At 45.0% G+C, this 16,497-nt stretch overlaps 1 protein-coding gene across 4 annotated transcripts in view; it reads right to left on the bottom strand.

Annotated features, from left to right (window-relative positions):
- Positions 1–16,497, bottom strand: part of SPOP (speckle type BTB/POZ protein) — a 646,228-nt gene that overhangs the window by 186,698 nt on the left and 443,033 nt on the right. For all 4 annotated transcript variants that reach the window (XM_069634379.1, XM_069634380.1, XM_069634382.1 and 1 more), the window contains one exon: positions 12,972–13,149. In XM_069634379.1, coding sequence (XP_069490480.1) covers positions 12,972–13,149 — 178 coding nt within the window. The remainder of the gene's footprint in view (positions 1–12,971; positions 13,150–16,497) is intronic.

Genomic DNA, 16,497 nt, shown 5'->3' with positions numbered 1-16,497 from the left:
AAAGTCCTAAAGTCCAGCAAAAAGAGCTGGGGGTCTCTAAGGTAGAAGAGAATTAAAATTTCTGGGAATTCCCCCTAACATTGGAGGACCGCTGAGAGTTCTGTCCTCTAAACCTGCGTGTATTTGAACTCCCTCTCTGCCCAAAGGGATGGTTAGTGAATTGTCTCAGGGATTTGAGGGTGTCATATTCCTCCTTCACATATTTTAGTGCGTCTTCAACCGCTTTGCCAAATAAAGCGTTGCGCTCGATGGGCATGTTTAAAAGGGCAGCCTGGGTCCCCAATTTGGAATCCGATTGACTGAGCCATGCACGGAGTTTGAATAGTGTACCTTCTGCCACAATTTGCAAAGTGTTATCTGATGCGTCAAAGTTGTTCTTAAGAATGCAGCTTGCTACCCGTCTACCCTTCAGCGATAGTGTGTAAGAGATGTGTTTTTAGGGATGTCAGGGCTGGCAGGGGTAGGTGGGCTGGTAGGTGGAGTAGGCCTGTGGTGATTCATAGAATTGGAGGGTGATTCCTTAAGACTAAACATTGCAGGCTTCCCAAGCAAAGATGGTCGAAATCTGGGCTTATCCGATTGGTTGGGAGGACAATGGCCTGGTGCACAGGGTTCTATAACTGCCTTTCATCTGGAGGAATTCAGCGTTATGTTTTGTTGTGTAATTTATAGTTCCGTAATTTAGGCCCAATCCAGAGTCCAGACTTCAACCAAGAAGTAAAAAGACATTGGTAGCTGTGAGTCATTTCCTAGAAGACCACAGGTGGGAGCGTTTCATTTTAAAAATCAAAAGTTAAGAGGAAACATCAAAAATAAGTCAGAATTTCATTCTGAAGATCCAAGAAGTGAAGTAGATCATATTTAATTGAAGAAACATGCTGAGGGGGTAATTCTAATAAGCACCAAAACTGTTGAACCATTTTCTGTAATTCTAAGTATAAATAGGTTGGAGTTAATACTTGTATAAGCGTGTGATGCCAAAGACTTTCATCGCAGGTAGCAGAAGTGAAGGCAGCGTGTGATTGAGCAGCGAGTGATTTTACAATAGTTTCTGTCACTGCAATTACGCTGAGGAAGTTGACAACTGTTAAGGAGAATTCTCAGAAATGTGCCAATTCCCACCTAACTTACAGAACCCCAGCTCTTTTTTGCTGGACTTTAGGACTTTTTAATTTCTAACATGGAGAGAGCGAGACTTTGTTTTTTTAACACATGTATTTTTTCTGTGATTTTGCCTCGGTTTCTTTTAACTTTGGATTAGACAAACTCCATAGACATCATCTTTACATTGCGACACAACGCACCTTCAGTGCAGTGCCCCATGGAAGTCTTAGATTTCCCAAAGGTTTAAATACCTTCTCTTGGTTTCTAAGAGCAGTGAAGTGAAATTGACTTTACTTACATTTTGTAACTTTCTAGACTCAATACACACTATCATACCATAGGGTGCTGGAGGGGTTACTTAGTATTCCCTTTGTCTAATTTTTAATGTAATATTTGTACGTTACCCTTTCTACAATTAATAGCTGGTGGTAGTGGTTTACCTTTCACTACCATTGTGCGTTTTTACTGCGGGCTGCGTTCGCAGCTGCAGTAAGGCACCCATGGATGCCCATTTTGTCAAAATGGCCCGGTCTTGTTTTGTCGCCATTTCTTGCTGGAAAGTTCCTTCTTGAGATTTACTCTGCACACCAAACCAGGTTTGGTCCCTTTGTTCATTTTGTCTTTGGCAGGATTCACAAGTGAAGCCCGCCTCTGGGTCCAGCGTGTCTGGCAGAGGCAGGGAGGGAGGGAGGTGCCCGAAACTCCCTGTGCTTAGTTTCCTTGGTTACAGGAATGCACCCAAGGGTGAATGGCTGGAGGGCTGTCCTTGGAGGACAGCCATCCTGCTGTGCGATTGACAGCTAGGCTGGAATGAATGGGAGAAACCTGCATAAAAAGGCGAGGCTTTTGGCTTGGAATGCAGAGTCGGACACCGACTAAGGAATCCGAAGAAGAACTTGGAAGAGACGCCTGCTGCAACTCCTGGACCGTTGGTTTGCCTGGTGAATCCCTGCTGCTGTGCTGAAGCTCAGAATTCATTTCGACTAGAGAAGCCCTGCAAGGACGACTTCTCCCCTTGGGTTGCTGGGATCAACCAACCCAAGGGGAGACGTCTGGACAACCTCTCGGAGCTGGCTGTACTTCCACTGCTGCTGGAACTGAAGTGCCAGGGAGAGGAACACCTGATCAAGGGCATCGCTTTTCAGTTCGGACCCAAGCCTCAGGAAGATCCTCCGGACTCCCTTGAAGCAGGACTGACCAAGCCTGGGCCACCTCAACACAGTGCAGGACCCCAGATGTCAGGAAAGGCTAGACTGGTATTCCAGTGTCCGCGGTGGTGCCATCTGCTGCCGCCAACCTTCCTATTGTGTTGCAGGAGTCCCCAGAAGTCCTCCCTCTTGCCCCCACGACTGAGTCACAGGAACAATCACATCTACAGAGCAACACAGGAACCGAAGCCAGCTGGAACCATTTCTTCTAACCAAAAGGTACTGTAAACCTAGGAGGACTTACCTCTTGTTGTGTAGCCTTACTTGTTCTCAGGTGAGACTTTTCTTGGTTGCCTTTACAGAGTTGCTTGCCGCTTTGTACCTCACAAGCCTCCCAGCCTGTGGCCTTTTAAGTGAATCTTATTTCTACAAACTTTTCTAAAAACATTGTGCAATCCTTTACTCATCTGCAAAGAAGATCTTCAGCTCCCATAGACTTTGTTCAACTAACATTGACGGTCCTGGCTCCCCGAGAGACTCTTCTACCTCTGACTTTTGCCTTTCCTCCAGGAAAGGGTTAATTTACTTTGCATTGGAGGGTGTTGAGAGTACTTAGGGCTGGCTGGGGTAGGTCGTTTTGTAGATGGAGATGGTCTGTGGTGAGTCAGAATAGGAGGGTGTTTTCACAAGGCTAAACATTACAGGCTTCCCAAGTTAATATGGCGGAGTGTAGAAGGGGGATCTGATTGGTTGGGAGAATAATGGCCTGGGTACTTGGCTGGTGCGCAGGGTTCTATAACTGCCTTTCATCCAGAGTAGTTTAAGAGATGGGTTGTGCGAGTTACAGTTCCTCGGTATGCCCAAACAAGAGTCCTGAAATCCCTCCAAAGAAGTAAAGACGACATCTGAGCAGTGAGAGTCGTCATTCTAGAAGACCAAAGGTGGGAGCGTTTAATTTTGAAGTTAAATGTTTAAAGAGAACATCATAATTAAAGGTAGCTGTTCCTTCTGAAAGATAGGAAGAAGGACACTTGTTTACAGTATGTAGAAACGTGCTTAGACTGTCATTGCATGCAGCAGAACTGTCAATCTCCATTAGGATATGTAAATAAGTTATACGTTTAATGGGTTAAAATATGCGCTCTCAAGGATACCCAGCGTTGATTTCAAAGCATGCGCAGCGCATGATAAGCAGTGCGTGTTTGTCAGTGGTAACGGAGACTCAGTAATCTAATCTTCTGAAGCCACGCCTACGTGATGTTTTGAAGACAGGTGCAAGGAAGGCTTCATTTTGTGTAAGCGGTACACTATCCATGGGCGCGAGGTTTAGAGAGACAAAGCAATCAAGTGCAAGAGAAAAGTATTTCCAGAGGGGCGCAGAAAAATATGAATCGTGTTGCTGACGAGCGAAGGTGCAACCCAATGCAAAGAGAAAGAACATGTCTGTTTCAGTAATGCAGCAAGGCTTCAGGAAGCAGCTGTGCACGTTTTATGAGGCGCAGTTAAATATTATAATAAACTGTACCATTTGGGCCAGCAGCAGCGTGAAAGTACACTTCAAAGGCACATCGACAGAATTCGTTTCAGCAGAAATGCTCACAGACAACTTTCCAACTCAGTTAATTCATTGAGATAGAAAGAGGACTACGTTCACACAGAAACCTCAAAGAGAATTCCTTAGCTGGTAGAATTACGTGTACATTTTTTAAGAGCAAGCACAGTATCAAGAGAAGACACAAAGCCAAATAACTGAAGTGACTAGGGAAAGGACATTGTTTCAAGTGTATTTATTACAGTTCAAGAAAAAATATATTTGCAACCATTCATTGCAATTAAAGGAACATACTTTATTTCCAGTTTGAAGTAGTAAAACAATTAAAGCTTTCATTCTAGTTAACTATTGCACCAGAAGAAAAGACTTTGGCTCAGTAAGAAATATTTAAAGTAGAAGACAATATCCAGTAGTAGTTCCTGAAAGGGATTAGTAATAGAATTCTTGTTTTCTGCAACAATGATATACTGAGTATTTGTGTCGGACAACCTAGAAAGTCTTCAGCTAGTTAGTACTACGCCTCTAAGCGAACAGCAGAGGCAACACAGGTAACAGATTGTTGTAACTACAGTTATTATTACAAGTTCTAATGTTCAACTCAGAGCTTATGTAATAAAGTGCATTTGTTCCGCCACAGATACCAGAGACGGGCCAGAAAGTTGAGAGTATGCAGTATCTTGTTTGTTATTTTATCCACTACCCCTTTCCCTTCCTTGGGGTTCTCAACCCAGCTGAGCAGGAGGATCTGTGAGATCGGCATCGGCTCCTACGGATTCCAGCAAGCCTGTCTTGACAGTACTTACCGTTGATTACTTATTTGTTAACCTTTGTTTTATTCCCCTATCTAACCCATTGCACCCAAGCTCAGTATTGCTCTGTATGTACTAGTGATAAATCAATGTCCACAGTTGAGGGTGTAGGAAATGTCTGTGTGCCATCCCCATTGGGTATCATCTAATTTAGAGAAACTGTGTATTGAAGTGTATTATAATTGTTACATGTTTTGCTCCCTTCTGAAGAAGACTTATATTACTCACTGTTAAATTAATTGTTTAATCAAGAAACCTTGAGTATAAGTGTTTATTTGAATAACTGTCACTGTGAAACTGTGTCACAACCCTACTGCTCACATTGACCCCTCTTGAGATAAGCCTGGCTGCTCAGCCACACTACCAACCTGTGTAGTACAGACTTATACCAAAGGTTGGGATCCCTATTGCCAGGAGGTCAAGGTTGCTGTAGTTTCCCAAAGGATACTGCACACAATCTTGCCTAACACCAACATAAGTTTAAGTGCAGAGCGCTAGTGAGTAAGCCTCGGAGATCGCGACAGCGTTGGCTTCAAAGCAAGACTGTTGTGTAACTTGCGTGCAGAGGATTGTAAATCGGTTTGAGCGCAAGTCTGTATTCCAATTAACGTGGTTTCAACCGCGAGGGAATTAGTAAGCGGATTCATGCGCAAGGTTTTTGTAAATATTAGCGCGGTGAGGTGGCGCATTCATTTTTACTACAAGCACAGTGAATAAATCATGCGTGTTTAAAAGTGTTACGAAGCGCGGAAGATAAATAGACTATGCTCGTGTTTAAAAGCTTGGCAAAGCGCGTAAAACAAACAAAGCACGTGGCAACATTAAGATGGTAAGGCGTGATGAACAAACAGTGTGCGTATTACGAAGTACAATGTGCATCTAGCGCATAGTACCTTGAAGTAGCAGAGGCAACGAGTTCATAGGAGTAGAGGACCAAAGGAGTAGAAGGAGGACAACGATCACAGTGGAAATACACAAGTGAAAAAATGTTTTGTTTAGCTCTTCAGTTTAAGTTGAATGCAAGAACCATTTGTAAAGAACACTAGTCAAGCATTAGTTGCAAGAGAGTGAAAAAAGATTGGTTTACGGGCAGCAAACGCAAGTTGTTTGATAGACATTTTCAGGCAACAAGTGCAAGATATTTAAAGGAAATATAAAAGGGCAGAAGCTGATCACTCAGTAATAGTGCTGAAAGGGACTAGCAATTGAACTCATTTATCCTTGAGCATTATAAGCTAGGTTTAAAAGAATCAGTCATTTTGGAAAATACTCAAAGTGACCATACTTTGCCTCTAAGCAATAGCAGAGGTAGAGCAGGTAACAGATTCTGTAATTACAGTTGAATTCCAAAGGCGCAAGTCCTACACAGTGTATATGTAACCAGATATATTTGTTTTACCACAGATACCAGAGATGGGCCAGAAGGTTGAGAGTCTGCTGGATCTCATTTTTTTTTATTTTATCCACTACCCCTTTCCCTTCCTTGGGGTTCTTGACTCAGCTGTAAGCATAGGGTTCAGCAGGGAACTCCTGGCGAGGGTCTGTGGGATCAGCATCAGCTCCTGCGGATTCCAGCAAGCCAGTCCTGACAAGGGGGTCCGGAACCAAGTCTATTTGTTGTGCCCCCTCGTTCCACTTGTGGCAATTGTAGCAGGATAATAGTGTAGTATTATAAGCTATTCTTATTTGATAGGTAGTCGAGGAAACTCCTTTTCTGCCCAGTGTGTAGATCTTCTTACTCTCCTTCTCAGGAGGGTCTTCAGCAGAGGCTAGAGGTTTTCAAGCTCTCTTTCTTGTGGTGGTGACGACGAGAGTGTCAGGCTTTAGCTGCCCCCCAATATATAAAGGATCCGAGGGGGCTGGTCGAAACAGCTTTTCAAAGTGTGGGTTAACTACACTGAGATTGGGGGGGGAGAAGGTTGAATACGCCTCTAGACCGTTAGAAGCAGAGGAATAAACTGTGCTGCAGATTTCTTATCCCCAAGGATGTCCTCTACAAAGTCTTTATAGACTTGAGCTTCCTGGGTGTCTATCTTGTTCTGCAGCCTTTAAGAGCAGGTTGTACTGTAGCTAGTTGTCTACCGGGGAGTCAGTGATGGGTAAGAATTGGGGTAGTAACACAGACTACACAACAATTATCTGCTTGGTATTAGGTAACCCACCTTTTGGTATAAGTCTGTACTACACACATTGGTAGTATGACTGAGCAGCCACGCCTATTTCAAGAGGGGCAAATGTGAGCCGCAGAGCTGTAGCAATGAAATTCGCAAATACAAGTAGCAAAGTAACACTTGCACTCAAGGATTCAGTAAAGTTATTTAATATCAATCTTCAAATTAGCGTTCTTTAAAAAGGGCAAAATATGTAACTATCAAATATACTTTAAATTACTTTTCCAGAATCAGCACAAGTCAGTTGATACTCTTTAGAGATGCTTTTAACACTCCCTAAACCCAGAGGCGACTTTATTCATAAAGACAGTAATGGCATTTATATATCACTAGTTATACTTTGCAGATTGAGGTTGCAGAAAGGCAGGAAAAAGGTTAAAAACAGGTTCTCAGTATAGGTGAGGACAATTAATCTTCCAATGAGATCTAGACAAGGCTTTCCCAGCAATAACAGTTTAAAACAAGTTACCACCTCTGAGGGACAGAAATATCAAAGTCAATGGACTAGAAATTGGAGCACAGTCTATGGAGCTGAGGCACTGCTTAGATAGTGAAGGTCTTGCACAAAGTTAGAGAGTTTCGTAGAAATCACTTGCACGGTCACACTTGTGAAAAGCAGAGTTGAAATCAACTCTGAGGGTAAGCCAATGCAAGTCTCAACTGGGAAAAGCACAGCCCAAAAAAAAAAAAAAGACACTGAGATAAGTACCCCAAGTCTAAACAGTGCCTCTGGTTTGAAGAAGAGTGGTCCAGCCTCAGTCGTGGGGACAAGAAGGAAGACGTCTGGAGGATTCCTACTACAGCAATTTGGAAGTCATCAGCAGCTACAGGCTCTTTTGCTCACCAGAGAAGGAGTGCAATCCTGCATCACGATCCAGGATCGCTGAACCAGAGGGCTAGGCTCCTGAAGCCCTAGAGTTCAGAGGGTACGAGTTACCAGCAGACTGCAGGGATGTCCTTGCCAGAGCGTCATCGACTCTTAAGTACTACGGGCACAAGTGGAAGCATTTTTATACATGGTGGCGGGCACAGATGAGGTTCATGGCCCTGCAGATTCGTCAGTACTGCTTGTCCTTGGCCAAGGCGGGGCTGGCACACGCCTCTATCAAGGTACATTGTGTGGATCTACGTGATTTTACCGAACCAAAAAGTTCGAACCCCAAAAGTCAGTTTTTTCTCTCCAATTTTCCGCAAAAATATATGTGGGGGGAGACCCCTCAAACCCCCCCCACCTTACCCCTATACATCTTTTATATATATATATATATATATATATATATATATATATATATATATATATATATATATATATATATATATATATATATATATATATATATATATATATATATATATATATATATATATATATATAAAATTGGGGGACAGACTTTTGGGGGGGGGGTCAAACTTTTGGGAGTAGGTAATTTTGTACAATACCTCATCTGGCGGCTACCTCCCACTACACCAGGTCACAAGGCCGATCTTGTCTTTGGTCCCTCCGTTTCATCAAGAAGTTCCTCAAAGGACTGTATCGATCGTTCCCGCCGATGAAGGCTCCCATCCCGGCGGGGGAACCCCCAATGTGGTGCTGACAAGGCTCATGGGGGCCACCTTCGAGCCTATGCATCAGGCCCCTCAAGTTCCCCCCACCATCATGGAAAATGGCTTTCCTCGTGGCTATCACCTCTGCCAGGTTGGTAGGCGAGATCCAGGCCCTTTCCTGCAAACAGCCATATTTGACTTTTCATGACACAAGGGTGGTGCTACGGACACACCTGTCCTTTGTGCCACAGGTTCCATTGGAATAGCACATCGAGCCTTTGGTGTTGCCTGTGTTCTTTCCGAAACCTTTGTTGCCGGCTGAAAGGACTTTGCACCCACTGGACGTTGCTCTTGCTTGTAGCATGCAAAAAGTTTTCAGAAGACGTCTCAACTGCTCGTGAACTATGGTCCTGTGAACAGCGGGAAGGCCTCGTCCAAGGCTTCTGTTAGGCAAAGTTTGAATGCAGTACCCCTGGGAACACTACTAACAACTATGACTACAGGTATAGGCAAACCAACCTTTGGTATAAGCTTGTATTACACAGTTTTGGCAGCGTGTTGAGCAGCCAGGCTTATCTCAAGAAAGGAAATGTGAGCTGTAGTGGTGTTACACAAAGATTCACAGTTACAGATATTCAAATAAACCCTTACGCTCAAGGTTTCTTGCAAAAACAATTATTAATTTATCAGTCAGTTATAAAGCCTTCTTCAGAAGGGAGCAATAGAATAGTAACAAATATACTTCAATACTGTACACTAAGTTTCTGAATCAGAAAAGGCCCTTTTGGGATGGCCCACAGACAACCTACACCCACAGGTGACTTTAATGACAAGGGTGATGGGGACATTCATATCTTACTGTTGGCATTCAGAATACTCATAAGAGTTGGTAAAAGGCAAAGGTTATTAGACCACAAGAGATCACAAATTTCTTAAGTAGGGCAAAACACTTTTAGATCCTTTTAGAAAAGTCATACAATTCAAAAGGCTAGGCCAAAGTCAATGGTCAAAAGTCTTAGGATGAAGCACTTCTGGTAAGTAAATGAAAAGGTCTTTCCACAAGTTCTTAGAGTCTTTGATGAAAAGAGGAATCAAATGTAGGGCCACAAGCTGATTAGACTTGTGAGTTGTGGAAGTTACAAGCACTTCTACAGTAAGAGGCAAGTTCTTAGACTTGTTTTACAGTACCTTAGCAAAGAAGAAAAGATGCAGCTGGTGACTTCTGTTCCTGTGCAGCTCTGCAGATCGCACTTTTCCTGGTCCTCAGTCGTGGGGACAAAGGGGAGGACATCGGGGGACTCCTGCAATGCACTGGGACTATCAAAACTCGCAAACTTCACTTGCAGTGGATGCTTCGTGTTTCAGCTCCTCACGTCTATCGCAAATAGTAACAACGTGATTCCTGGCTGTTAAGATGGACTGTCCTTGCTTCTAGGGTCCCGCACTCTGCTGAGGGGGCTCAGGCTTGGTCAGTCCTGCTTCCTGGGAGTCTGGAGGATCTTCCAAAAGCTTTAGGCCAGCTTAAAACCAACACACACAATCAGGTGTTCCTCTCCCTGGCTCTACGGTTTCCAGCAGCACTCTACATAAATTCAACTAACTCCGAGATGATGTCCAGGTGGTTTACTTCAAGCTCTTCTTCGGTTCCTTCGTCCAGTGGTCGACTCTGCCTTCCAAGCCAAAAGACTTGCCTTTTATTCAGTTCTCTCCCATTCATTCCAGCCTAGCTGTCATTCACCCAGCAGGGTGGCTGTCCTGGCCAGGCAATCAGCCATCCAATCAACACAGAGTGCTTTTGGGTCGCCTGGGAGACTAAGTACAGGGTGTTTCGGGCACCTCCCTCACTTCCTGCCGACCCCAGATACTCTGGAGCCAGAGGCGGGCTTCACTCCTGAATCCAGCCAAAGGCGAAATGAACAGAGACCAAACCTGTTGGAGTGCAGAGAAAATCTCTAGAAGGACCTTTCCACAAAGACATGGTGAAAAAAGAAGACCGGGGAAAATGTTGTCAAAGATGGCTCTGCGCCGTTTTGAAAATGATGGCTCCCGCGGTTGCTTTACCGGAGCTGCGAACGCAGCACCGCAGTAAATGCAAACCATGGTAGTTCAAACAAAACCACTGCCACCAGCAATTCTGTGAGGAAAGGGTAACATAAAAAGGGTACATGAGCATCTAGAAACAGGGGATACTAAGTAACCCCTCCAGCACTCTATTGTAAGATAGTGTGTGCTGGGTCTAGAAAGTTACAACGGTAAGTAAAGTCAATTTCACTTCACTGCTCTGGGAAACAGTTTATCCCAGAGAAGGTATTTAAACCTTGGGAAATCTGAAATACTTCCCTGTGCCAATGCACTGAAGGTGCTGTGTGACACAATGTAAATGATGATACCTATGGAGTTTGTCAGGCTCCATAACCAAAAGAAACAGAGGTAAAATAAACATTAAAACACGAGAGAGTAGGAAAGAGTCACACTCTCTCCAAGTTCAAAAGAAAAACCAAGTCCTCAAAATCCAGCAAAGTTGCTGGGGGTCTAATGTGGAGGGAATTGGCACATTGAGAATTCTCCCTAACAGCTTCCATCTCAAGGTGGCTCTCCGGCTGCATCACGCACTGTCATTGTTTGGTGAACTGACTGCTGCCTGGCCATCCAAGAGCCCATTCCACCAGAGCGATCGCTGCGACCACAGCGTTCCTGTCTGGTGTGCCCCTGCTGGACATCTGCAGGGCTGCTACGTGGAGATCTATGCACACCTTCACAAGATTCGACTGTGTCAACAGGGATTCGAGGGAGGAGTTCAGGGTCGGCCAAGCAGTGCTACACAACCTGTTCGCTTGAAGGTGAGCCTGTTTCGGAGGTAAAAGTAATTGCTTCTGTTGAGCCTTGCCACCTCCCGTGGTTGTGTAACGTTGTAATGCTATGTATTCCTTATTCATGAGCATGAGAATCCATGCCAGACCCCATGCTGGAGAAGGATCAAGTTACTTACCTGTAACTATTGTTCTCTAGTTTCACATGCGAACCCTTCCTCCTGTCCCTTTGCAGCGCTTCTTGGTCATATTGCCAGTTTACCTGCTACCAAATCTGAAGTTTGCTGCCACAGGAGGCGCTTAGGGAGAGGGCAGTCTTTGGCTGGGGGCAGTATGAACCAGAGTAAAGCGATTGATTTAGAGGAGAAATACAGTTTGTAAGTGTAAGTCAAATAGTTTTTTCTTTTACCAAGGATTCCCAGCCGGACAGGGAATATTCACGAGCATGTGAATCTATGCCAGACCCCTTGCTGGATAAAGTTGAGTAAGGTTAAGGTCCCTATTCCTTTTGATAATACTTGCAGTTTGACATGAGCGCTGTCCAAAGAATTGTGCCTCCAATCCAACCATAGCCGTTCAATAACAATGGGCAGAAGGTGGGTGCGATTATGAAAAGGGAGGAGGAAAGTGGGTAGAGTAGATGAGAGAGGATCTTTATAGGAAAGGGTAGCTGATAAAAACAAGTTTGATAAGCAAGACTGGTCTCAATGGACCTCATCTCCACTGGGTGCCATGCTTTCCACAGACAAAGTTCTCTCTTTTCTGCTATATCAGCTTCTGACATCCATGTACTAGGACTCACCTGATCTACGGGCCCTGCTAGGTCGCGGTCCCCCGACTCCTCCAGGCATGGTACCCCACCATACCAAACGCCGCCTGAGAGAGACAACCAGCGAGACAAGGGGGAGAGAAAGGGCTGCCCGCCAATCGTTGGCGAGTGACGTCACAGTGCTCCTAGTGTAGCTGGCAACACAGAAAAGCTACCCCGACTAATCCACTGCGGAGTTTCTAAACACATACATTTTAGAGAGGAGGTGGTTGGCACTGAGAGCGCAATTTGCGTACTTCATGGTCACCATTTTTCAAGTGGCGTTTTTCTCTGCAACTCAACAATAAAATAATCCTGTTCGGTGGTGAAGATATTAATAAGGGTAGGCAGCAATTGGGTAGTTTTGGGTAAATAAATTAAAATCAACACAATTACTGCATCCCAGACAATACTTGAAATTAAAAATACATTTCCCAAAATGCAAATTACTTTTGCTATTTTAAAGATGCTTGTGTTTGTCGCTGCAAAAAAACTATTGAAATATGGCCGCTAGTTTTGCCTGGTTTCCAGAGAGCTTCCTTAAGAGCAGTCATCCAAGATGGCTGCCTCTATGGAAGAGCTCCCACAAAATCAAAGAGTTCCGAGATGGGCAGGAATGGGTGGGATTAGCCATATGGATTTCATTGGTTAGGGGCAAGGAATGGAGGGGCGGGGGGATTAAAACTGTATCCCTCCTCAAATGTCATCTCCATCGAAAAAGCATTACATACTCAAAGCCCAGATTTGAAGCTCTTATGTTAATGACAATAGTTTCAGCTTTAAAGTTAGCCCTTTCAGCACCACCTAATAGCCCAAACTAATGAATGAGGGGAATCAACTTTTATTTGCTAAAGGTTCCAAGAACCACGCAACACGTCTGAATAAGTAGTTCCCTGGAACTATGCCATTGCTTGACAGCATATTAACACCACAAGCCTCTCTCACCCATTGACAACCCTTGACACTTTCGTTTCAACCTTCTAGCGTAGTACCCTTTTAAAATGAAAAGAAATTTAGTCCAGACCTGCAAGAATGGCTTTGTGGGCCTGGAACTCCTGGCCGGCCACGCATAAACAGCAGTCGGTGAATCGAGAGTTCTCCCACAATCCTCCCAATTCATCTGCCAGGCGACATTCTGGCACCTTCACCATATTCATAGTGTTCTGGCCAGAAATGTTCACAGAGTCCTGCACCACGCTTACCTGCAAGAATAAACAGAAGTAGTCACTGAATACAAATTTGATTCTTGCATAAGGCATGACGGTGCAACAGTTAACACCAAAATAAAGTGACAAGAATAATCTGATCGGGGGTCACCTTCTGAAGGCTCAATATAGCTGGATACCCTAGAACACGTCGAGACTGGTTGGTCCCACTAGCCAAGGGGTGGAAGCACCGCTAAGGATCTTCACAGATCAGGTAGTTCATCAGGTATTCACCGGGCCAAATGCAGGAAGGGATGTTGGGCATAAGGGAGAATTCTCTCAGACATGTGCTATTCCCTTCTACCTTAGAGACCCCCAGCACTTTTGCTGGACTTTAGGACTTTTCACACCCTGTATTTTTCTGTGATTTGGCCTCTCGACTTTGGAGTCCGACAAACTCCATAGGCATCATCTTTACATTGTGAAACAAAGCACCTTCAGTGCAGTGACAAATGGAAGTCTCTCAGATTTCCCAAAGGTTTAAATACCTTCCCTTGGTGAAACTACTGTTTCCAAGAGCAGTGAAGTGAAATTGACTTTACTTTTTGTAACTTTCTAGACCCAGCACACACTATTTCACCACAGGGTGCTGGAGGGGTTACTTCGTATCCCCCTTGGTCTAGTTTCTCATGTAACATTTTTATGTTACCCTTTCTACAGTTAATGGCAGGTGGCAGTGGTTTACTTTTTACAACCATTGTGTGTTTTTACCACGGGCTACGTTCAACGCTGCAGTAAGGCAACCATGGGTGCCCATTTTGTCAAAATGGCCCTGGTCTTGTTTTCTCGTCATTTCTTGCTGGAATGGTCCTTCTTGAGATTTACGCTGCGCGCCAAACCAGGTGTGGTCCCCTTTGTTCTTTTTGTCTTTGGCAAGATTCATGAGCGAAGCCCACCTCTAGCTCCATTAGGTCTGGCTGGGGCAGGAAGTGAGGGAGGTGCCCGAAACTCCCTGTGCTTAATCCCCTTGGTTACAGGAATGCACGCAAAGGTGATTGGCCGGCTGGGTGTCCTTGGAAGACTGTATGATTGACAGCTAGGCAGGAATGAATGGGAGAAACCTGCATAAAAGGCAAGGCTTTTTGGCTTGGAAGGCAGAGTCGACCACTGGACGAAGGAATCCGAAGAAGAACCTGGAAGAGACGCCTGCTGCAACTCCTGGACCATTGGTTTGCCCGGTGAAGCCCTGCTGCTGTGCTGAAGCTCAGAATTTGTTTCGACTAGAGAAGCCCTGCAAGGACGACTTCTCCCCTTGGGTTGGTGGGACCAACCAACCCCAAAGTGAACTTGTCTGGACATCCTCTCGGAGCTGGCTGTACTTCCACTGCTGCTGCTGGAACCTAAGTGCCAGGTAGAGGAACACCAGATCAAGTGCATTGCTTTTAAGTTCGGAACCAAGCCTCAAGAAGATCCTCCGGACTCCCTTGAAGCAGGACTGACCAAGCCTGAGGCACCTCAACACAGTGTAGGACCCAGATGGGAGGAAAGTCTAGAGTGGTATCCCAGTGTCCGCGGTGGTGCTATCTGCTGATACGCAAAGAGCTTAAAACACGAAGTGCCGCTCAATTGAAGTTTGACCTTTGCTGCCGCCGACCTTCACATTGTGTTGCAGGAGTACCCAGAAGTCCTCCCTCTTATCCCAGCGACTGAGGCACAGGAACCACAGGATCTGCAGAGCCACACAGGAACAGAAGCCAGCTTGAACCATTTCTTCTAACCAAAGGTACTGTAACCCTAAGAGGACTTAACTCTTGTTGTGTAACCTTACTTGTTCTCAGTTGAGACTTGTCGTGGTTCCAATTGCAGAGTTGCTTGCAGCTTTGCCCCTCACAAGCCTCCCAGCTTGTGGCCCTTCATTATTTCTACAAACTTTTTAGAAAAGACTTTTACTTACCGGCAACAAAGATCTTCAGCTCCCCTAAACTGTTTAATAACATTGACTGTCCTGGCTCCCTCAGAGACTCTTCTACAGGAAAGGGTTAATTTACTTTGCATTGTAGGGTTTAAAAAGTACTTACCAGTTAATGAATTATTTGATACCCTTTGTTTTATTCCCCTATCTAATCCTTTACACCAACCTCAGTATTGCTCTAAATGTAGCAGTGATAAATCAATGTCCACAGTGTCCTAGCTATTTAAGTCACCTGAGGGTGCCATCCTCAATGGGTATCATCGGATTTAGAGAAGAACAAGTTACTTTCTTTCGATGGGATGTTCCTCTGACGTATTCCGCATCTATGACAGGTAATCACCACAGCTGGGCTGCTTCGGAACATTTTTCGGCACCCGTGTCCTCGACACGCTGTCCTCGAGGGGCTCCGTTGAGCCAACGTCACTGGATGTTATAAGTAGGACGCATGACACCCGTAGCCTCAGTTGTAGTTTTTTCCCCAGAACGTGTGGCACCAAACTTCTGCCAGTAGGACTACAGAAAGCCTTGCGGAAACGGAAGCTGCAGTCACATAAGAAATTCTGTAGAGGGGCAGGCTGGGAGGGTGCGATGTGGAATACGTCAGAGGAACATCCCATCGAAAGAACGTTACCAGGTAAGAAAGTAACTTGTTCTTCGAGGGGATTGCGTCCTCCGACGTATTCCACATCTATGACAGACTCCCAAAGCAATACCAACGTATGGAAGTGTGAAAAGAATTTAGAATTTTACAATGCCCAATTAAATTGCAGAATGGAGGACCGCCTTGCCAAAGGCCAAATCTTACCCATGGATAGAATCCAGGGAGTAGTGTTTTACAAAAGTATGGACAGAGGCCCATGTGGCTGCTTCACAGATGTTACGAATGGGAACAGCCCTCTGCAGAGCAGTAGAGGCCGCCACGCCCCTGTAGAATGGGCCCGTAGGCCTACTGGAGGGTCCTTGCCCGCTAGACGATAGCATTCAGAGATTGTCAAGATAATCCATCTGGACATGGTCTGCTTAGTAACAGCTTGACCCAAACGCCTTCCAGAATATCCAACAAAGAGCTGATCGTCCACTCTGACCCGGGACATGCGTGAGATGTAGAAACTTACAGCTCTCCTTGGATCCAACCTATGGAGTCTCTCCTCTTCCTTACCAGGATGCGGAGGAGGATAGAACGCCGGAAGAACTACCTTCTGGCTCAAATGAAATTCCGACTCAACCTTCGGAAGAAAAGGATGAACCCTAAGGACAACCCTGTCCTTATGGAACACAGTGAAGGGTGGTTTGGCGGAAAGTGCCTGCAACTCACTCACTCTGCTTGCGGAAGTAACCGCAACTAAAAATACTGTTTTAAAGGTTAACAGTCTCAATGGACAAGAGTGCAAGGGCTCAAACGGAGCTCCCATGAGGAACTTTAAAACCAAATT

This window comes from Ambystoma mexicanum, chromosome 13 (genome assembly GCF_040938575.1).
Source record: "Ambystoma mexicanum isolate Mex_15411 chromosome 13, UKY_AmexF1_1, whole genome shotgun sequence".
Lineage (NCBI taxonomy): Eukaryota > Metazoa > Chordata > Amphibia > Caudata > Ambystomatidae > Ambystoma > Ambystoma mexicanum.
This window is presented reverse-complemented; position numbering and strand designations above follow the sequence as displayed.